The following is a 22,458-nucleotide window of genomic DNA, read 5'->3' as shown; positions in this document are numbered from 1 at the left end:
TGTTACGTATAATTTTCTAATATTACAGTATATGTTCATTATTATTAGTTTCCCCAAATAAAGGCAACTTGAAATGTCCCTGAATGAGGACAATCCGTTGGCCAGAGTGTTGGAACCTGGCGGGGAATATTGGCGGGAAGTGGGAGTATTAGTTGTGGTGGTGCTGGTGGTGGAGTGCCGGAGCTGACATCTTTATTGAATTACTCCATGAGACTGAGGCTTTATAAGTGATGGAACAGTTCAGTGGAGTGTTGCTTTAATTCTTGTGTAGTGTGAGTGTTGTGCGGTGAGCGGCGGCAGGAATAGCAAGCTTAGGGCGAGTGTGATTAGGGAACAGTGGCGGGCCGGGCGGTGACGAGCTGGAAGGCAAATCACCGCGAAAATATAAAAGGTAAGAAACTTCACTGGTCCCTATTCATAAAGTGTTCTTGTCTTCTTAATAGAGATCATCAAAGGCTACAAAGATGTTTCGACAGGTTTCAGTGATGTTTGCCATTAACGATGTAATTGTTAAACTATCATTGTAATCATGAAAACACCACGTAAGTAACTACCCTAGAGCCTGTTAGTAGTAGGCATGATAAGACGCCAAAACACTTGAGGAACACGCCAAAACACTGTCTCGCTCGTCTTCATAGTTGTGTAATGTGTTATAGAAACTCGTGATCTCTTTCCCATACTATTCATTCCTCCCCCCCACACCAAAAATTGTCATGAAGTAAAGGCTTAAAAATGCGGCCGTGAAATAAAGTACAAGTAAAGTGTTAACTGTAACGCACCCTAGGTAATTTTAAGAGTCCCCACTGCAGGTACGAACAGTCGCGGTCATAAGTTGCGTCGCCATGATGAATCGTAATCAGCAGGAAGGTTTGAACAGCGGTGCGTCGTGAGGAGAAGAGTGCGAAGTGCCGGTGAGGGGAGAGGGTAGGAGAGGGAGCTGAGCTGTTTACGAAGGGCACAACTTAACGACCGCGACTGTGCATCCCTCACTTCTCTTACTCTTATGACGTAAATGAACCGGGTAGGCGATGTTTCAGATTAGCCTCGGCTCATTTAAGGTTTCGGAAAACAATTTGTGCGCAAGGCAAGAGAGGAAACAACCGCGAGCAGTGGGAGCCTGATTAGCGCCATCTCTTGAGCCTGCGACAGACTTCAGTGTACAATACAAGGGCAGTCTGTTGTATTTCACACATATATTTTACTCTATCTATTGGTGTATATGTAGAATATTGCAAGCTCGTATTGTTTTTAATTTTGTCGGTAATCAAGAGGGCGTATATGGAAGTGAATATTATATAGGAAGACATCAATAACTTAAAGAAAATATATGAAATTGTAAGGAAGTAGTAGCTTTCTCGTTCTTACTGCACCGTTTATTATCTGAAATGTTTCTCTTCATTAGCAAGGAATACTCATACCTTTGCACAACAACTGAATTTAGTCTACGTCAGGAATACGCGGAGACACTCTAACTTTCTCGCCTCGCACATACGTAATATAATGAAAACACAGAAGCTGGTAATTGCAGAGGTGCTTGAGTTAATATCTTCACTGCGTAATATTCCTGCGCGCGAAAGCAGCAGGATTAAACTTTACTTAACGAAGATCAGCGTCGACATCACGAGGTCCTTCAGACGCTGCAGGACGCTTCAGAATCATAGACATTAAAAGGATTCATAAGCGCTGCGCCCCTTAAAGCATCTTCATTTTGCATTAGAGCACTGACGAGTACTGCAGAGAAGGCGAGCTGGTGATGAGGTGAATCTAAACTGTATACTTGTTGCCATCATCGGCGTTACCATCATCGGCTCATCGAGATAAACGAACCGTGTGCTGGTGACGTGGCGGTGCGGGGCGTCCTTTCTCGCTACTCCAACCTCCTTCACAAAATATATTCATCATCCTTACATTCATCAACATCACAAACCTCTTCAGTAGATATAGTCTTGAGCAGCAAGCAATAGGCGTGCTGACTACCAATGTGTTTTAATGCTTGCCTTCAGTCTTAATGTCCCTGATCCGCGGACAGTTTTCCAGAGCTTGACAAGTGACATTCATAGTAGGCTTCCGGACTTGAGACTGAAGAAAAGAGCTAAGAACGCAGGGGAGATGTATGTGGTATTTCATTAAACTTATGACCACTATACTCCACCAGCAACACTAAACAGCAGGTGGACTTAACAGTTGATGGAGTTTTTGAAGATCTGATGACTTAAAACTGGAGTGGAAGTGCGTGTGGTATTTCATTAGATTCCTGACCATTATACTTCCCCTGCAACACTACACAGAAGCACACGCAGTCGGGCAAAGAACACAGGGTACACGGTGCACCACACACACACACACACTCCACCAGCACCGCTATTAACGTAACACCTGCCATCATCATCGTGGGACGGAGCTCCAGCCTGGCATAACCTAAAGCTCTAAGGTTTTACGACGACACTCCAGCACAGCCTAAAGCCGCGCACAGGCCAAGGTGTAAACGAGGAAAGACTTAAAGGTGCGGCCGTGAAATAAAGTACAAGAAAAGGGTTAACTGTGACTCACCCTCGGTAATTCTATGAGTCCACACTGCCCGTCTCTATTGTAATAACGACAGGCTGCCACCAGGGGACCGATTAATACATAAAGTCTGTATTTGTGTATAATCGATAAAAAGGACAATGAAACAATGAGTGGTATATGACATTACAGTTAAGTACGCAGATTTTTTCTTACACTGTAGCTCGTCCTTTCACACAAACTAATCATTCACATCTGTACTGCCTTTTCTCACCTCCCCCCTTTCCGTCTATCTTCATTTACGCTACTGAGTGACTGAATGATTCATGCAAAATTATCAAAGCATCCAAGTGACAGTCTAGGGATCATTGTTGAGTTAAATTGCCGTCAGTTTTTATAGTCTCATTTAAAGTACTTTCAACAACATTTATGTCAAGTCAAGAAGTAGGAGAAAGCAAGGCAGGGAGAAGGACACGAGGCAGGGAGTCACTGAGGCGAAGTAGCGGAAAGCAGAAAAGCAGAGCGTTTGTCAGGAAGGTGGAACAGGGTAGCCGTGACTCGAAGTGGAGATCACAGAAGGCGCTAAGAAAAGGGATGAGGCAAGAGGAAATAAGGCACACAAAGCGATATGAGTTGGCGTAGGAATGAGATGAGGCGAGGATAGGCTGTCGTGGCAGGGGAGAGGGTGGGGAGGATGGCGGAGATGGGTAGGGTAGCCTGGAGGTTGAGGCGTGGGGGTGTAAGGCGAAAGAATGCAATATGTGGCCCGGCTTTTCCGTCATCGCCTCCTTCAGTCTGAGCCGCCACAAAGAGTCTCCTGATGAGGTTGACGCAAGCAAAATATTTAGCAACGAGCAGTTGAGGGGAGGGATTAAAAATAGGTGCTAATGAGACCACGAGAGAGAGAGAGAGAGAGAGAGAGAGAGAGAGAGAGAGAGTGGGGGGGCTCACTAATACAGGCATTAATCACAAACTGGTCACCCAAAGAATTACGTGACCACCTACCGTGATTAATTGATCTCCGTTTTTCATTTTAATATGACTGATAAATTCAAAAATATCATAGAGCGAAATGTGCACGCATACGTTTTCTTTTTCTACACACACACACACACACACACACACACACACACACACACACACACACACACACACACACACACACACACACACACACACACACACACTTCAATATGCAAACGAAAATAATGTTCAAATTGGAATTCATTTTCTTTTACTACACGTACTGAGAGTTGGAGAGAGAGAGAGAGAGAGAGAGAGAGAGAGAGAGAGAGAGAGAGAGAGAGAGAGAGAGAGAGAGAGAGAGAGAGAGAGGGAAATCTTAACCCTCCTCTTCTATCCAGGAAATGTGTTCATCTCTGGCCTCAAAATTCACAAAGTTGAAACTTTCGAGGAAAAAAATAAATAAATTCAGTCGAAGCGTGAACGAAGTGGAGGGAAGGTAGTGATCTCCCTCTTTCCCTCCCTCCCTCCCTCCCTTCTTCCCTCCATACCTCCTTTCCAGCCTTTCAACCTCCCTACCTCGCTTCTTCCCTCCCTCCTTTCCAGCCTTCCCTCTTTCCCCTCATCCTTTCTTCTTCCCTACAATTCCTTCTTTATTTTCCTTTCTATCTTCTTTTCTCTTATCTTTCCATCCTCCATTTTTTTCTTTTTTCCTTCTTTCTTCTTTTCAGCTTTCGCCGGTTCTTTCTCCCTCCTTCCTTCTCCCTTTCCCTTCCTTCATACCTCCTCTCCTTTCTCCCTCGCATCTTTTCATCCCCAATTTTCCTTCCATCCTTTCCTCCCTCCTTTCCAGATTGCCACCTTTCTTCACTCCCTCCTTTCCTCCATTCTCTCCCTTCCTCCCTTTCCTTCCAAAGCGACGGAAGCCTGTGAAGAGAAGAGGGACCAGTACTGAGTTCCTCCTCCTCCTCTCTCTCTCTCTCTCTCTCTCTCTCTCTCTCTCTCTCTCTCTCTCTCTCTCTCTCTCTCTCTCTCTCTCTCTCAGTTGGTAAAAGCCGCGGCAGTAAACTTAGCTGCGGTTCATTGAGTTTTTAATTTTTTTCTTCTTTTCTTCATTTGTGGTTAATATTGCGTATCCCTTTTGATTTGAATCGGAAGAGAGGAAGCGTAAAAAAGATGATGATGGTGATGATGATGATGACACTAATAATGATGATAATAATAATAATAATAATAATAATTAATAATAATCAGTTCAGAATAGAGAACTGTAACACTTTTCCTTCTTTCCTTCCTGCTTCCCCTTCTTCCTTTCCTTTTTCTCTCATTTCGACTCATTTCCGTTGCTTTCTCCTCTCTTCCTTTATTCCTTCTCTCTCTCTCTCTCTCTCTCTCTCTCTCTCTCTCTCTCTCTCTCTCTCTCTCTCTCTCTCTCTCTCTCTCTCTCTCTCTCTCTCTCTCTCTCTCTCTCTCCCCCTTCCCTTCCCTTCCCTTCCCTCCATCCTGTCTCTCCCTCCCTCTCTCTCTCTACCACCACCTTCTCTTCCACTCCCTCCTACTTACCATCTCCCTCTCTTTCCCCAACCACATCTCCCCCCATTGGCCTAAAATAAGAAGCAGCAGTAACAGTACTACACGTGCACCACCCGAGGACTCCCCCAAGAAGGCGGTGACTATTGTAAAACTATTACCGGCGTGATCCAAGGTGACGTAAAGCCCGGCACAGTTTCCCGCCGTATTGAATCTATTGAAAAGCCATTTATTGGAAGGCGATCAAGGACTGTTTGCTAAATGGAATGCGGAAGGAAGAGTAGTAGTAGTAGAAGGAGGAGGAGGAGAAGGAGGAGGAGGAGGAGGAGGAGGAGGAGGAGGAGGAGGGCCTATAGAGGAGATCCCTGGTGTGCTTGGGGAGAGAGAGAGAGAGAGAGAGAGAGAGAGACATCCTTGTATATTTTTAAGTCCCCCTGCAAGTGTGTACTGAGATTCCACTGCGCTTCCTACTTAATCCATCGCTTCCTCTTAGAGCAATCCTGACATTTCTTCGCGTCGCTACCGAGATTCAGAGGCGGGCGCGCTCTAAACAATCTCTTGAGCTTACTGAAGGCGTGTCTGTGATCAGTAGGAAGGAGAGACGTATGCAGTGCTATATATATACGAGTGGAATAGAATAGAAAACGGAAAACGTACAGTGAAGCAGAAGGATAGAAGGGAAATATGCGCAATGAGGGAAAAGGAAAATGGGAGGTGTATTAGGAATTAATGAAGGGAAAACGGAAATGTATTGGTAAGATTATATGTAGTGTGTAAAAGATAAATGTAAGGTTGTGTTGCTGATACAGATGCCGGTGAGGTATCTTTAGGTGGAAGGGAGGAAAGTAAAGGAAAACAGGGAAGTGGAAGGAATGCTGAATGTTTTATGTTGCGTGTGTTTAATTAAGAAAAGACCTGTAGAGGATATGGGTTCTTCTTTCCTGCTTTTTGTTTTCTTTTCTTTCAGTCATTATCAGTTTGTTTTCAATGTCTTACTTCTTATTTATTTATTTGTTTATTTATTTATTCATTCAGTCATTAAGTTATTAATTTTATTTATTTATTTATTCATCTATTTTATTTTGTAGTCTTTCTTATCATTTGCCGTCGTCCTCTGTATCTTTTTTTTCGGAGTCTTGTAATGAAAACCGTCTCACCAAAACGTGTCTTCTCGCCGGGACTTGTGATGCTCGTCCAGGCTTCCCTCCCAGCTCCAATCCTTACCCTCAGAGCTTTAGACTATAGCCTTGTTTTCTTAAGAGATTTGGACCTCAGATCTGTAGTACAACCTGTGCCAGCTGAATGGCGTGAAAGATTATATTATATTCAAACGTTATATTCATTTGATGTTTAATTGATATTGTTCTGAATTTCTCTCCATGTGGCCATAATATGATCGCTCTGCAAGTGTTTGTTATCTCAGAAATGAAAGCAATGCCAAGGCTGCGGGGAAAGGCTTTATGGCCAGGAACTCCACGAAATTTTATTCCTCCTTTTTCGTTCCCGGGAAGTCCTGCTGCCTTCAACAATATTGCGGTAAAAGGTTCCGCCGTGTGCAGTGTGGCTAAAGAACCGCGAAGGGAGGACTTTATTTCATGGTATGTTTCGGGGACATTATTATTTTCACTGCTTGTCTAGCGGTGCTCTGCGAACAGACACCCTTTAAGTGAATCTTCATTAGTTGACCTTAGGGAGCCGAGGCAAAACGTGCCTTGATATTAATCATGTGGTCATCGCGTCCTTGGCTGCGTGGCTGAGCGGCGTTGCGTCATGCTCCACAACAAAAGAAGTCCTTTGTGGTATTCCCCAAAGATCCCCCCATAAATAATCTCCTCCCTGAGCGTTAAAAATTCAGGAATATATAGGTAATGCAAGCAAAAGAATAAATTAAAAATAATGTTTTGCAGATTCCGGTTTACATAGGAAGCTGCTCTTGGAAAGGCTTCATTAAAAGCTGGATGGAAACGTGAAAGCTTCATTCTTTCTCTTAAATATCATGACTCACTATGGATAAATATAAAAAAGAATTAATGAGACGTAATACGAGGTTACATGTAGCGCTCAGTTCGTGAAAAGCAAGCATGAATGGCCCAGGACTAACATTGTGTGCCAGATGAAATGAGGGTTTGCATTTTTCAGCCTTTCCAGGAAGAGGAGTCACGTCTTTTTTTTTTTTTTTTTTTTTTTTTTACGCTGTTGCTGAAACCTGAACTAAGGCAAAATAAGAATTGCAGACATCACTGTAAACATTTTATCCCAGTGCGCGGCGCCCCTCACCTCTCCCACCTCTCCCACCTTTCCCTCGCCTCTAGCCCCACACAATGCAGCTTTGCTTTACTCTACCTCACCGCAAACTCTTTTTCTTATAGTGACAGATAGTGATAAGTGAGTCACGGTTCTCTGTACTAGTTGTTCCCCTCCTCTGTGACCCGCTGTACCCTACCACGCCTCATTTGAACGCAAAGCCAGCCGGTGACTCTTGTTCAGTCATTACATTCACCTCTGTCACACGCTCCACCGCTGTGACATTATTCAGGCATCTTCATCTTATTCCAGTATACTAAACATCTTCATCACAACTCTGACACACATTCCATAAATTCAAATCCTCCCGTTTTTGCGCCACAAGACTGTCATTCTCACATCTTTCACACACACACACACACACACACACACACACATGTATGTGTGTATGTATGTATGTCTTGCGCCACAAGACTATCATTCTCACATCTTACACACACACACACACACACACACACACACACACACACACACACACACACACACACAGAGAGAGAGAGAGAGAGAGAGAGAGAGAGAGAGAGAGAGAGAGAGAGAGAGAGAGAGAGAGAGAGAGAGAGAGAGAGAGAGAGAGCAGCCTTTTCAAAACTTGATCTCTAATACAATATATTTTTCTCCGCGTGTGAATTAGGATGAACTTTAATTTCTATTGAATGTAATTGTTCCGGTGCTCGCTGCACACCTGCACTGCTTCCCGGTCCCCGGTCACTTCCAGGCCTTGGGATGATGTCGTTGAATAAAAACACTGCGGAATAAAGTGTTTTCTGTCGCTATAGAAATCATATTATCAGAGCTACCTCACTGAATACATTTACACTATCTCTGTCTGTCTATCCGCCTGTCTGTTTGTCTTGTGTTAGCTTTCAGCAACACAAACTTTCCATCTGCTGATATTTGCATCTTTCAAGTTATGGTGCATTGTTCACCAGTCGTGTGTGTGTGTGTGTGTGTGTGTGTGTGTGTGTGTGTGTGTGTGTATAATGTATGCATATAATGTATATATATATATATATATATATATATATATATATATATATATATATATATATATATATATATATATATATATATATATATATATATATATATATATATATATATATATATATATATACACAAACACACACACACACACACACACACACACACACACACACACACATTCATCTGACTTGAACCCTTCTTTCAAAAGAAGGAAAAAAGCAAACTTTGATCCACAGCTCGTTGAGGGAATATAATGACGCCTCTCTTTCCTCACCCCACATTCGGCTTATCTCAAGGACACAGACTTTCCTTCCTTCCTTCCTTCCTGCCTTCCATCCTGCCTTCCTTCCTTCCTTCCTTCCTTCCTTCCTAACTTTCTGAAGTGAAGCTCTGTGTATATGTTGCAGAGAGGGAAGGATAGTCTGTGTGTGTGTGCACGCTCGCGCTCGCGTAAGCAAGTGTGTATGGATTACTCTGCACTTGTACACGTACGTGTCAGTTGACATTGAAAACCCGGCACAACAATGAAGATGCGTCAGCACAAAAGAAATAAGAAAAGAGTGAAGAGAAGGAATATGGACTGCAAAAAAAAAAAAATGCTGAGTGAGAGGAACATTAAGAGAGAGAGAGAGAGAGAGAGAGAGAGAGAGAGAGAGAGAGAGAGAGAGAGAGAGAGAGAGAGAGAGAGAGGAAAGAATCAGTGGGCGGGCGGACGCTCGTGAAGCTTTCCGCGGGGGAAGAAAAACGAGACAGGCTGACAAACAACCAGACACTGACGTAATCGGTGCGAAATGTCAACGCATTTAACATTTTCCCTAATGAAGCTTTTATTTCCCGGTGTGTTTTTAGTCCTTTGTGTATTCATGAATGTACTGGTCACGTATTTATTTATGTCGGGGGAGAGAGAGAGAGAGAGAGAGAGAGAGGAGGGATCGAGTGGGCGAGGCAAGGAACTGTTAATTAAGGACTGCCTTCCAGTTCTTGGAGAGAGGGAGTGGGCGAGGAACGGAACTATTTAGCGTTATGTTCTAGTTCTTAGAGATAGAGGGAGCGGGTGAATAACAATCATTTAGCGTTACCTTTTATCTCTTCGTACCACGTTAATGACAGACGAATAGGGATAGATGTAGACAAGGCAGTATTTTTTTTTTTTCTCTATTCTTAGGTCAATGTGCAGCTTCTCTCACACCTGAGTTACTGAGGGAGAGGGTTTAGCTTCACAACTCAGCCCATGTTAAATGTCTCTCACACCTACGGCAAACGTGTCCTGAGCAGGAATCCGTGCCGTGGGAAAAAGGAAACGACGCAAACCAAACCCTATTGCCAGTACACTATAGGCTGGCAGGTGTTCATTGCGGTTATAACGTAATATATTATAAGGTGGAGGTATTCAGTTAATACTTCTACGCGACGTAACATTGTCACGCCCCACGTAACATTATCACGCCTCAATGTTACTATAAAACACTTGAACACTTTTTTCCTCGAGTGTGTAAATCTTCCTTCATTGCCTCTCCACGTGATTCATTAGCTTCTAGGTAAGTGGCGTAATGAAAAGTATCGCTCTCTACACCCTGTACCCTCCCAGGACTCACCCGGTCCACCACACAGCTGGAATCTAGCCAGGAAGAACAGCTGACACTTCGTTGACTCAGCCGTCCATCCAGCCTTCAGTTATTCCCTCCCTTATTGGAGTGTATTAAACTGATGAGGCAGCGTCGTTGTGGCTGGAGGGGTGACGCGGTCTGCTCAGTGCCCGGTGGCAAGATGAAGGCAACGCCGAGAGTTATGACTTTCTTGGAGGACCGCTGTCGGGGCTTCTTCTGCCGCAGTGATAGTGGACAGTACGTGTGTATTATGGTGAGCCCTGCATGCCTGCGACAATAGACTCCTCGCTGTCTGACACGCCGGAATTGCACGGGTTTTGATATGAGATAGAACATTGACGTTTTGTGAATCATGACTTAATGGAAAGAGAGTATGGCAGGGAAATAAAATAACAGATAGATTGAGAAGACTTGACCTAATAAGAAGACATTACTGGATAAAATGAGAATATGGCTGAACAAAATGAGAACGTATGCCTTAATAAAATGATAAGACATGGCTCCATAAAATAAGAATATACGACAATGAAATGAGAGAATTGGGCTTGGTAGAATGAGAAGACGTGACTTGATAAGAATATAGGATTAAGTAACACTGCGGAACTGACAGCGGCTTTGTACTGGATAACTGGATTTGAGTGTTTCCAACTGAACGTCTTCTTAGGGAGCGATAATTAAACTACTTTTTTTTTTTTTACCCTTTCTTATTTTAGTCATCGGCCTGAAGCATTAAAGAATAAGACATCCATCAACTTGGGTCACTTAACGTTTCAAGAGGGAGATTTTAAGACACTTATTCTCTATTTTTGACGATTCTGACTCTAGGAACTGGCACCTCAGTGGCCCTTTTTTTATTTCATTTTGTTCCCATTGGCCGGTGCCCCTCCTACACACAGAAAAAAAGAGTAAATAAAATAAAATAAAAAAATCCACGTCTTGTGTGCGTATGTGTGTGTGCATGTGAGTCACTGTACCTGTGCGTCAGCGTGCGTTAGTGTGTGCGTTACCGTGTGCGTGCGAGACCAATCAACCAACCTGCGTCAAGGAAATATGATGACCCAACCCACCTCTGAAAATAGTTCCCCTTCTGAGGTCGGGTATTTGTTTCCTGGAGGCGACCCTGCAGCCGCCGCCCTCGCCCCCTGTGTCCTCGCTTGTGTCAGTGTAATTAATTTGTTTCCGTTTGAATGCCAGTGTCGCTTCGAGAAGGCAAGCTGTGTGTCGAGGGGCCTTGGTCGGGTAGGAAGGCGTGGAGGAGGATGAGGGGGAGGTAAAGAGGGTTTGGGGAAAAAATGAGGAGAAGAACTGGAAAGTAGTTAAGGGTATTGGAGGGAGGAGAAGTAGAAGTTTGTGGAGGAGGAGAAAGTGGTGGTAATAGTGGAGGTGGTGGTGAAGGAAAAAGACGAGGACGAGGAGAAGATATTGGTGTTGGTAGAGGAAGAGGAGAAAAATAGTGTAGAAGGAAGGGTTAGAAGAGCAGACAAAAAAAATATGACTGAAGAGAGAAAAATATGAAAATGAGGAAGAAGAAAAGAAAAAGAGAACTGAAAGGAAGTGGGCTATAACACGAACCTCACAAAAGAAAAGAAGATGAGCATGAAGAAGAAGAAAAAGAAAATGAAGAAGAAAGAAAGAAAAAAGAATCAGAAAGAAAAAGAAAAAAAGAAAGGCGAAAACAAGTAGCAGAACAAGAACAGGAAAAAAGACTAAAAAGAAAAAAAGAAAAAAATGATGGAAAAGAAAGAAGAGTGGAAACACACACACACACACACACACACACACAAGGAAAACTCGTATCAGGCGTAGTAGTTATAACACCTGACGTAAGTTCTTAAGTTGGTAATGGCCGCGGAAAGGCATCATTAGCGCAGTACATCACAATTTTTCCCGCTAAAGTTGAGTCTAATAAAAGGAGGAGAGAGTGCTGGGCTGCTAGGAGAGGCTTACGGATCTTTTCTCTATGTCACTCTGCACCAAAAGGTCTTTTTATTATCTTTTATCTCCCTCAAATTGATATACCGAGGGATTGAGGGTGAGGGAGAATGAGGAAGAGGAAGAGGAGTAGGAGGAGGAGGACGAGGGGGTGGGGGTGAAGGAAGGGGTGGAGGAAGAAATGTAGGAGGAGGGGGAAGAGGTGAAGACGTGGAAGTGGGATAAGAGGAGGAGGAGGAAGGAAAAGAATTGTAAGTTTAGGTCAGAGGATTGTAAGAAGAAAGAGGAGGAGAAGAATGGATTGAAAGAAGGTTAGAGGATTATAAGGAGAAGGAAGAAGAGGAAAGGGAGGACGAGATAGTGGTGGTGGTGGTGGAGGAGGAGGTGGAGGAGGAGGAGGAGGAGGAGGAGGAGGAGGAGGAGGAGGAGGAGGAGGAGGAGTGGCTTTGGGGGAGGGACAATGAGGGCGGTTCACGGAAGGAACACAATGGAAATTTATCGCATTAAAAGGAAATTAACAGTGAAATGGGCGAGCCTAGAGAGCCGAAAGATTATTGGCTCTCTCTCTCTCTCTCTCTCTCTCTCTCTCTCTCTCTCTCTCTCTCTCTCTCTCTCTCTCTCTCTCTCTCTCTCCATCACTGAATCATGGTTATCTCGGCATTTCCTGACTATTAACATCCGGATGAGTACGGACACAATAACATCCAACGCTCCTCCTCTCATTCCAGTCACTTTAATCCGCCGCCTTGGGAATGGAGAGTCACCGGCCGCGCCCAGCAACAGCACCCAGCGTGGAGGAGCGCCGGGCTTCACTGCGCTGGCTGCCTCGTCGGTGAGTGTTCCTTAGAGCGCTAATGGGTATTGTTCACTGAAGGTATTTGCGTAAGGGTAATTTCGTGAAATCACCTTAAAGTTACCGTAAAGTGAGTTTGCGTACGGTTTTTTTTTCGTATATTGCGATGCTTCTGGATGTCTGGAAGTCTTTACCGATGAAGACCTAAATTTCCAAACGGAAATCATATTCTCCCAAGCCGTCGTTCTTCCCACCTTCCTCTGCTGCTGTGGAACCTGGACGCTCTACCGTAATGACATCAGGAAGCTCCAACCACCGTGGACAGATAGATGGTAAATGCAGTCTAATATTAACAAATGCAAAGTACTTAGCGTAGGTAGAAGTAACACACACAGTAGGTACACAATAAACAACGGAGCTCTGGTGAGTTCAGGGAACGAAAAAGATTTAGGAGTTGTAGTTAGCTTTATCTCTGTCTAACAAAACAATGCATAAAGGCCAGCAATAAAATAAATCAGGTATTAGGATTAATTTTTAGGAGTGTTAAAAGTAGAATTCCCGAAGTAATATGAAAGTTATATTCGTGGCAGTCAGACCTCATCTAGACTATATTATGCAGTTCTGGTCCCCATATTACAGGAAAAATATAGGTCTGTTAGAATCAGTACAAAGGAGAATGACAAAAAGGATGAGGGGTATTCTTTAAGAAACGAGACTGAAGCTGTTAAATTTATATAGGTTAAGAGGGGACTTGATAGAAGTCTTTAAGTGGTAATGGGGTTATAACAAGGGTGATGTAAGCAAATTTCTCAGGATCAGTAATCAGGATAGAACAAGAAATATTGGGCTCGAGCTTGTAAAAATTTAGGTTCAGGAAAGAGGTAGGAAGGAATTGGTCCTCAAAGAGATGAATGAAACGGACCCGGCAGTCAGGTTGTTAGTGCTGAGTCATTAGGGAGCTTTAAAAGAAGGTTAGAAAAAAAAAAAAAACATGGAAGGGAATGATATGTGATGAAAATAGGTAGGTATATTTTATGCAGAGACTGATGGCTTCTTGTAGCTTCCCTTATTTTTCTTATGTTCTTATGTTCATCAACCCTAGCAGTCAAAGCAGCGAGCAAACGTGAACACCTAGTGGCAGGATCGCTTCAACAAGAACACTGGCCCGGAGAAGTCCCACCGGAAAAGCGTTGAAGCAAGTCTCATGCTCCGCCGGCTCCACTGGTTTGGCCACGTGCCGTATGGAAGAAAACAACCTTCTGAACACACGTCTCTACAGCGAGGTCACCCATCACAGGCTATCTCGTTGGGCCAGCTCAGACGGTACAATGATCAGCTAAAGGCCATGAAGCAAACCAGTATTGAACCCGCCGACTGAGAAACTGTATCTCAAGAACGAAGAGGATGGAGGGAAGTCATCAAGTCAGGAGTTGTTCTACTGGAAATTACCATAGAGAGAGGCAAGAAAACCCCGTGTCCTCCAGCAACCTTCGCCACCAGTCTACGGGTGCTGCACGAGAATGCTTTACGCGAGGATAGGATATTTGAGCCACCTCGACACAAGCACTGACCCAGCCAACCTTAACCCTAAGGGGAGAGAAGAGAGGACTACTGGAATGACTTGCTGGGTAACGAGATGCCATCATTGACTACGAAGTGTGCTGTAGTGTATATGGAATAGAAAGAACGCCAATAGCTATTGTTTAGTGAGGTTACCCCTAAGAAGGAAAGAGATTATATACATATATCCAACTTTAGGTGAAGAAAATTATATTATATTGAGTATAATATGTAATATGTACATTTCTCTTACGTCTATAAGATAAGTACTAATAGGAATTATTAAACAGAAGGGTGAGGGATCATTATATCCGCCTCTGACTCAGTGATAGAATGACTCTTTAAAGAAGAAACAACAGCATGATGGGTGTACGAGAATGCTGAAATAGGAAGAGTACTAGTAGGTATTATTAACTATAACAATATGTAAAGGGAAAATTCACGTATTCATTCACCCCTGTGACTCTCTGATACAACAATCGCATCTAAAGAGGAGCTGCCTCACAGTGAGCGCATCAACGTGGGTGTATTGTCGAGGCGAGGGGTGGGATACAAAAGCTGCACTCACTCATGTGCCAGCCTACGCTTGTTGCGCCACAAGTGTTTCATCTCCACTCCACCTTGTAACTACCACAGTGCCACCGTCGCTCCCATTAGCAGTCATACATTCCTGTTTTGTAAGCTTGTCTTCTGTAGTGGTTGTATTCTATAATATACTTTTTTTATTCATACAAGCCTATTTGTCCATCGCAGTATTCAAATTCAGTCTTGAATCCCAAGACTGACTGACATTCTTTTTCCTTTTTTGCCCTTGTAGCTTTAAGACAATATTAAGCAAGGATAAACTTAAGGCACGAAATAAGAGAGGCGAATTTAGACGGAAAAAGAAAAAATATAAGGAATAACTTAGAAAAGTTGCGTAAGTAATGTACCTTGTGCATTTCTCGTTATTTTGTAACGTACAGTACGTATTGTGTTATTTTTACGTCAATCTGTTATGTTTACACTTCACTTTCACCCACTCGCGGAAGAAGATGAGGAGGATGGAGAGGAGACGAAGGAGAAGGAAAAGAATCGCCCTTTAATATTTTCCAGTCATTGACCTCCCTTCACGTAAACTCAGAAATGTAACCTTCCTCATAACAATGTTTCGGTTTTCGGTTCAGATGCAATAAATTTCCTTCTGGAGCACGACCACAACACTGCTGGTCGTAACTTAGCCACGTGGGAAGGCGGAATGAGACCCAAACACTACTGACCGTAACTCGCCACGTGGGGGAGAGGATCAAAGCAGGAGCAGACAGCGGTGTATCAGACTTCAGGCGGGCATTGCACCCCGAGTGTGTCACGCGTGTCTCAGGCGACGAGGCCAGCGGAGGACGAGCCACATAAAGCCGATCAATAACCCTATGTGTGTGTGTATGTGAGTGTGTGTGTCTCTGTGTGTGCGTGTGTGTGTTGGGCGTGGGCGGGGGCGTGGCAGGAGAGACAAGAGAGGGCGTGGGCGGAGAGGTGTGCCAAGGGAGAGAAAAGAGTTTGTGAATTTATAGGCTGCACTTTGAGGCGGGAGAGTGCGGGAAGGGAAGGTACAGAGGGAACAGCAGGGAAGGGAAACAGAGCATGGATGTGGTGTGGACGGGTTGTGGCAGGGAATGAGGCAGGGCGTGAACGGGGCGTGGTAGAGGAAGGGACAGGGATGTGTGGGCGGGATACATAATACACTAGTGAGGTCAGCGTGGCGGTGTGACGTGAATCAGAGCCGTGCGTGCGAGCCGTACGTGGGTTGCTGAGAATAGAGAGAGAGGGGGTGGAAAAAAAAAGAAAAAAGAGAAGCGTTGGGGGAAATGATGTATACAAAACCGTGAGTCAAGACCAGCAGCCTGCGGGGGGTGCTGCGTCAGGGGATGTCTGGGATGAGTCTTCGTCAGCAGGAGGAAGGAAAAAGAACGATGCAGGAGAGTAGGTAATGTGGGAAGTGGAGGTGAAAGAGGGGAGGTATCAAGCGAGGGGAGGAAGTATAAGGAAACAAGGGGAGAGGGAACGGAGGATGATGATGAAGGGAAAGCGTCATTAAGGAGAAAGAGATGAGAAGGGGAAGGTGAGTAAGAAATTCCCAGCGTAACTTTGTGTGGCTGACGAAAGATTACTGTTTGTGGGAAGTGTTTTTGAAGGAGTGCATGAGAGAGAGAGAGAGAGAGAGAGAGAGAGAGAGAGAGAGAGAGAGAGAGAGAGAGAGAGAGAGAGAGAGAGTTACAATAGCAGTGCATTTTTTTTTTTTTTTCCTGAGCACCCTTGACTAATGAGTTACTAAAGAGCAGAGAAGCGAAGCTGTGCCGCTGCCGTGTGGTGCGCCTGTGACATCTCCGGACGCTGTAAATTTGCATCACGAGAAAGAGGATTTGAAATGTAACGTTAATTTTATTCATAACACCAAATGAATGTTATTGCTTCGATTTGCTGTTCTATACCGAGTCAGACAAATTAATCTGAATCCATCTTTAGTAAGAAGATTGTAATTTCACACCTGCGTTACTACGAGCACTGTGTCTGTCTGTATATGTGTCTCCTTCTCTGTCTAACATTTTCATAGCAATAAGATCGATTTCAGAGATAAAAGCAATACTCTTCGATACGGAATGGATGAGAACTTAGGTGTAAAAATAGCGAAACCTTAAAAAAAAAAACGTTTTATATAAAGATTTATCAGGAATCGTGTACTACAGAAGAGCATTGTTCGTCTGTGACTGCTGGTATCTGATTGGGATATGCTTTTCTTGCTCCGAGAAGTATTAACATACAGTATATAAGCAGACGAAACTGTAAAACTGTGTAGGGAGGAGGATGCTGAAAACAGACGTATCCGGCCAGAGAAAGACACGAAAACCTAAGAGAAAGTTTATGAATGCAGTGAAAGAAGACATGCTTGTAGTGAGCGTGACTGAGGAAGACGCAGCAAACCGAGCAAGCTGGAGAAAACTTATCTGACATAGCGACTTCTAACAGGAACAGCAGAAAGAAAAAGACAGGAGAGAAACAGCGAGAAACCTAGACAATGAGGTACCGAGGGGTGCAAAAGAACATGAGGCAGACTATTTGGCGTGGGTTTTGGCAGGGGACTAATGTAGCCAGGGAATGAGAGTGATGGCGTGACGGTTGGGAAGGGGAGAGATAGAAAGGTTAGGATGTGGCGGGATGCAAAGTGGAGGTGTGATGTTAATGCATGAAGCTGTAGAGTGGCGGTGGAGGGGATTGCAGTGTTGTGTTGAGTGCATGGGTGGGTGTGGCGTGTTGTGTGCCATGTTGTGATCTACCTTCCAGAGAGCCACAATAGATGTTTTTCGCTGCCCTGAATGAGTAAATAAGAAACGACGTAGGTATTCTCATGGTTTCAGTCACCTGCTCACCTGCGAGTCACAGCTGAATAATTCAAACAATAATCACTGTTCTTACCTCACGGGAACACAAGGGAATAAGGAAAAAGACAAGCTTATAACAAGAGGCAAGAGCAGATGGAATGAAGTATGCCTGCCGTATTTTTGCCAGTGTTGTGAGTAGTATACATTACATTATTGCATCCAAGGAACCCGCGGCGAGTGCAAGATGTACATGTGTGTCTGGTTTCGCCGCGAGATCCGTGAAATTAATGCGATGCCTCGTCTTGCTCCCGTGTTTGATTTTTGAATCTGGTGTAGCGTAAAAATTCTGACATGCGGTGAGTAGCGTGGAGAGGCAGCGGCGGGCTTTAATGGCCCTCAGGATATGCTGTTTTTAATTAAGTATAAGGCAACCCACACGCGAGGCTGATGAAAAGATCACGTTGGGTATTTGAGTGTGAGGATGAGTGCACATTTAGCAGAGTGAGCTGAGGGTTAATTAGAGAAAGCAGGAAAGAGAGATTAATTACTTACTTTGGAGAACGTCAGACTTCTTCCTCTCGTGCTCAGACTCAAGGGCGTCGAACACTGCGGCTCCCATAAGCAGGTATGTGAACGTGCACACGATCAGGGAGACGGTACGAACGTTTTGTTTCTTCATTTCACCCACTGCGCATGCGCGGGGTCAGCCTCTGGAGGTCAGAGTCCCACACGACCTCACGCATGGTGCACGTGCGCAGCTCAGGTCACGGCGCAGCCAATCGGGGTGTAAAGACGAGGAATCTCACTCCTCGAGGTTCTCTGACAAAAAAGTTCAAGAAGTCCCAACACTTTTCAATGTATTCAGTAAGTAGCGTCTGGTAACACGGGGGTTCACTGGAGGCCTCGCTCGGCCCACAACGGTCCAGGGTAACAGAGGTGGCTGACGGGGCTGGAGGGAGACTTAGGATCGTGGGGAGGACAAGGGGCTAGAGCCGAGCCCGCCCTTCCTGGTGACTGCTGCTCCTGCTGCCTGTACCACTGCCGCCGCCTCCTTCGCCTCCGCCGCTGTTGCTGTTGTTTCTTTCCGCACCTCTTCTTCTTCTCTTTGCCTTGAAGTTGTATTTTGCCCGGTGTAGTCTTCTCATCCTCTCACCGTGCAGGTCCACGCGCTCTCATAACGGGGCCGATGGGAGGGGCGGAACCCACGCCAGGGTGGGAGAGAGTTTCTCCAGGGCGGTGACACACGCTGCTGGGAGAGACATGTGCTCCGGCAGTCCACGGAAAGTGCATCTGGCTCCCAGTTCCCGACCCCAGCCAGGGTGAGGCGCGGCCGCCTCGAGACATCAGAGAGTGGTCGGCCGCCCCGTCATCAAGAGAGGCACACTGGCTCGGCGTCAGGCGTGGCGCAGCCAGGTCACCGGGTTAGACATCGATCAGCATTGCGTAAACATTTCCACAACGAGAGCACCACGAGGCCTTGATTTTCAGAATTAATTTATATAATGATATATTTTCTGTCAAGACAAGACACCGAAAAAAACTCAAAAGACCATTACATCAAACTTATTCATCTCACTTATCACAACAATATCACAGAGGGCAAATCATGTAGATACTTCCAAGAAAAAACGAAAACAAGCACGGTATTTCAAGTCGTCCATAAGTTCCCGCGAAGGTGTGAGGAGTGGCGGCCCAGGTGGCCGGGCGGGGCCTGGTGCCTGCTGGCTGCGGCGGAGGAGGCAATGGCGGCAGCACGGCGGTGGACTGTTATGCTGTGAGGCTGAGACGAGGCAGCGGGGCCAGCCTGCGGCCTCCCGAGCTCAGATCTGAGGGAGAAAAGAAATAGAATTATTATCGGTTGTGGAAGATGTTACGGAGACAAGATAATGAAGTGAGAAAGCACATATTATACAATATAACGAATAACGATATTCTCTGTGATGCACACTATTTATTGATTTGGTGGAAAAATGTGAAGGCCACCAAGTCGTCCTCTGTCACTGTCTATTACTAATTTCAATACTGAAACTGAAACAGCGGAAAAACGGAATTGACATAAAAGGATTATGGTCCTCATTCGAGCAAACTTTCATGTATTTGAAAGGAAGACGGCAGAGAAAGAAATAGTTTGATGAAAGAAAAGAGTGGATAAAGTTATATTTTATTAGCGTTTCCACTTCAACCCATCTCTTCATACTTCCTTCTTTTAATAACTCTCGCCGCTTCCACAATGGCCCTCGCCCTTTCTCGTCCCATGGCCTGCACCTTGCCGGGCTGAGGGACTGAAGGGAAATGCGTGGCTTGCTAATCTGGATCTTCGTGATGCTTTTAGACCAACACCGAACAATCCTCCTCCACTCCTCAGGTGCCGCAACCTGATACGGCGACTGTCTGGTGAATGTTGAGGAAACGAGGAGAAGAGGGAGGCCGGTGACGTGTGTGGCCGTCTCAGTACTTCAGAACAACAGCGGGAAAATTTACGTGACTCGATTTTGTGGAGAAGTTGAAGACCCCCACTTGAAGTAAAAAATAGGAACAAAAGAAATATGAGGGGACCTGCAAGAGGCCAGTGTGAGGCGTGTCTCCCGTGCCAAGGATGTAGCAGAGTGATCAGCTGTGTTCGTGAAAGCCAAGCCTCGGTGGACGTGTGGTGCTAGAGCATTGTGTGAAAGCTCGATGAAAGGAAAAATACGGCAGCGAATAATAAAAAGAAGTGATGGAACAGAAAGCCGCGAGTTGTTGTGATGAAGAGGTACTGGTGCTGAACAATGCGTGTCTACCACCGAAATAAAACGGCCGCCATTACGAAAATTGAAGATGAAGACGAAGAAACGGATGAAGCCCAACAAACCGTCGTGGAGGAGTTTGAGAGAAAACAAAAAGACTAGGAAGGAGTGCCAGCTTCTTCCATAGATGTCTGAAGTCTAGATAGAGATAGGACGACCAAGATTCAGTGGAGGAAGACTGATAATGTTGGAAAGGTTGCTATAATAGGGAGACAGATGGGAAGTACTGGTATAGTGTTAAGAGCGATAGAAAAGGATGCCAACTTAACCACATCTGAATGGGAAGAACTGAAAAATCATCTTGTATATTTTTTTTTTTATAAAGAAACCAATATAATATAAATAACCAAGCCGAAGACTGGTAGGGAAGGGGAAAGAAAACTCGTATGTTGTTGAAACAGAGAATTCTTGGTCCTGATAGAAAGAGAATTATTTCTGCCTTTCATGTACGTTGTATATAAATATTATTGAACTGAGTCTTTTCCGCCGCTTTTGCTCACGAATTTACCTTCCACAGAGAGAGAGAAAAAAAAAAACAATCCAAACAAAAAAAGCAAATAATACCAGTACTCAATTTTTATAACGGATATCCTTTTCGATTTTCGCCATGGTAAGAATTTGAGACAGAAGTGCTGGTGTTCCTTTATTCATCGAGGATAACACCGAAATTCAATAAGAGGAAGGAGGAAGGGAGGGAGAGGGAGAAGGAGGCGAGCAGCGGCCAGCCAGGTATTGCCAAGGAATCAAGTTTAGTCCTTTCTTTCGAGGGAAGGTTGGAATGGGGTTTGATTTACAGGTGTACCTGAGACAGAGAGAGAAAGAGAGAGAGAGAGAGAGAGAGAGAGAGAGAGAGAGAGAGAGAGAGAGAGAGAGAGAGAGAGAGAGAGAGTGAGTGAGTGTGTGAGTGTGTGTGTGTGTGTGTGTGTGTTGTAAAGACAGACAGACAAAAATACAGACAAAACATAGGCAATAACATGAAAAACAATATTTTGTTCCATCTATAACATCACTGATACTAATATAGTAGTGTTGTATATATTTGTATAAAGACCTTATCTCAATATCAAGAACAAGCCAGACACACGCGAATGTATATTATTCTATCCAATACATTTTCTTCACTACCATTAAAGAGAGCATTTAACACACACGCATTTTAATAGCTACTCAACTTTTTCATTTATATCTTTTTACATTCCCACTTCTTTTATTTATGGATCTATTTCCTTTCCGTACACGTGTAACGGTTTCTTGCTCCTTCCATTCCCTTTGTTCCTGAATATTGCATCTTTTTCTCTCTCTCTTTCCATCTCACTCTTTTCTTGTCCTCCACTATTGGTTTCCTAGTTTATATTCACTCTTCGCTTGTTTCTCTCTCTCTCTCTCTCTCTCTCTCTCTCTCTCTCTCTCTCTCTCTCTCTCTCTCTCTCTCTCTCTCTCTCTCTCTCTCTCTCTCTCTCTCTCTCTCATACACGTAACTTGTAAAGAATATTAGACAATGCCAGTTCAAAAAGATAGATAGATAAATAGATTAAGTGGCTGATGGGTAGATAGACAGACAAATAGACAGGTAGACAAAACAGAGATCCACAGAGAAACACACAAACTTAACAGACAAATATATGCACACAGAGGTAGACGGAATAAGCAAAAGATCTGAATGAAGGATTAATACCGTGCCGCGCCGTACCCTCGCTGGAGCCCAACAGAACAAGGGATACTTTACTACGCCAATGGAAATTAGTATTGGCAGGAACGGGATGCGTGGTGATGGATGATGACCAAGGGCAGGGCAGGCAGTGTGTGTGTGTGTGTGTGTGTGTGTGTGTGTGTGTGGCGTTATGTTTTTCGCTACATATTTTCAGTCTAGTATTTTTCGTCACCTTTCGTCTTTACTGTCCTGTAGGTTACGTGAGATGAAGTGAGAGGAAGAGCAGAGGTGAGAGTGACTGTAGTGGGTGTTTGTGAGCTTGTGAGGGGGAGAGAGAGAGAGAGACAGACAGAAGGTGAGTGGTAGGAAGAGGAAGATTTAATTAAAGAATGTTATACTTTAACGATATTGTAATTGTACTAGATATTTTAAGGTTAAAGAAATCTTGACATATAACAGTAGTGCTGGAGGTGGTAATGACAGTATA

The 22,458-nt window shown here is 44.4% G+C and overlaps 1 protein-coding gene across 1 annotated transcript in view; it reads right to left on the bottom strand.

Annotated features, from left to right (window-relative positions):
• LOC135100864 (potassium channel subfamily K member 9-like) overlaps positions 1-19,389 on the bottom strand; it is a 48,086-nt gene extending 28,697 nt beyond the window's left edge. Inside the window, exon 1 of the mRNA XM_064004376.1 lies at positions 18,087-19,389. Coding sequence (XP_063860446.1) covers positions 18,087-18,213 — 127 coding nt within the window. The 5' untranslated portion in view covers positions 18,214-19,389. The remainder of the gene's footprint in view (positions 1-18,086) is intronic.
• Positions 19,390-22,458: the final 3,069 nt, after the last annotated feature.

Source organism: Scylla paramamosain, chromosome 5, assembly GCF_035594125.1.
Source record: "Scylla paramamosain isolate STU-SP2022 chromosome 5, ASM3559412v1, whole genome shotgun sequence".
In the NCBI taxonomy this organism is placed as follows: Eukaryota; Metazoa; Arthropoda; class Malacostraca; order Decapoda; family Portunidae; genus Scylla; species Scylla paramamosain.
The sequence above is the reverse complement of the archived record's forward strand: the minus strand, read 5'-3'. Positions and strand labels throughout refer to the sequence as shown.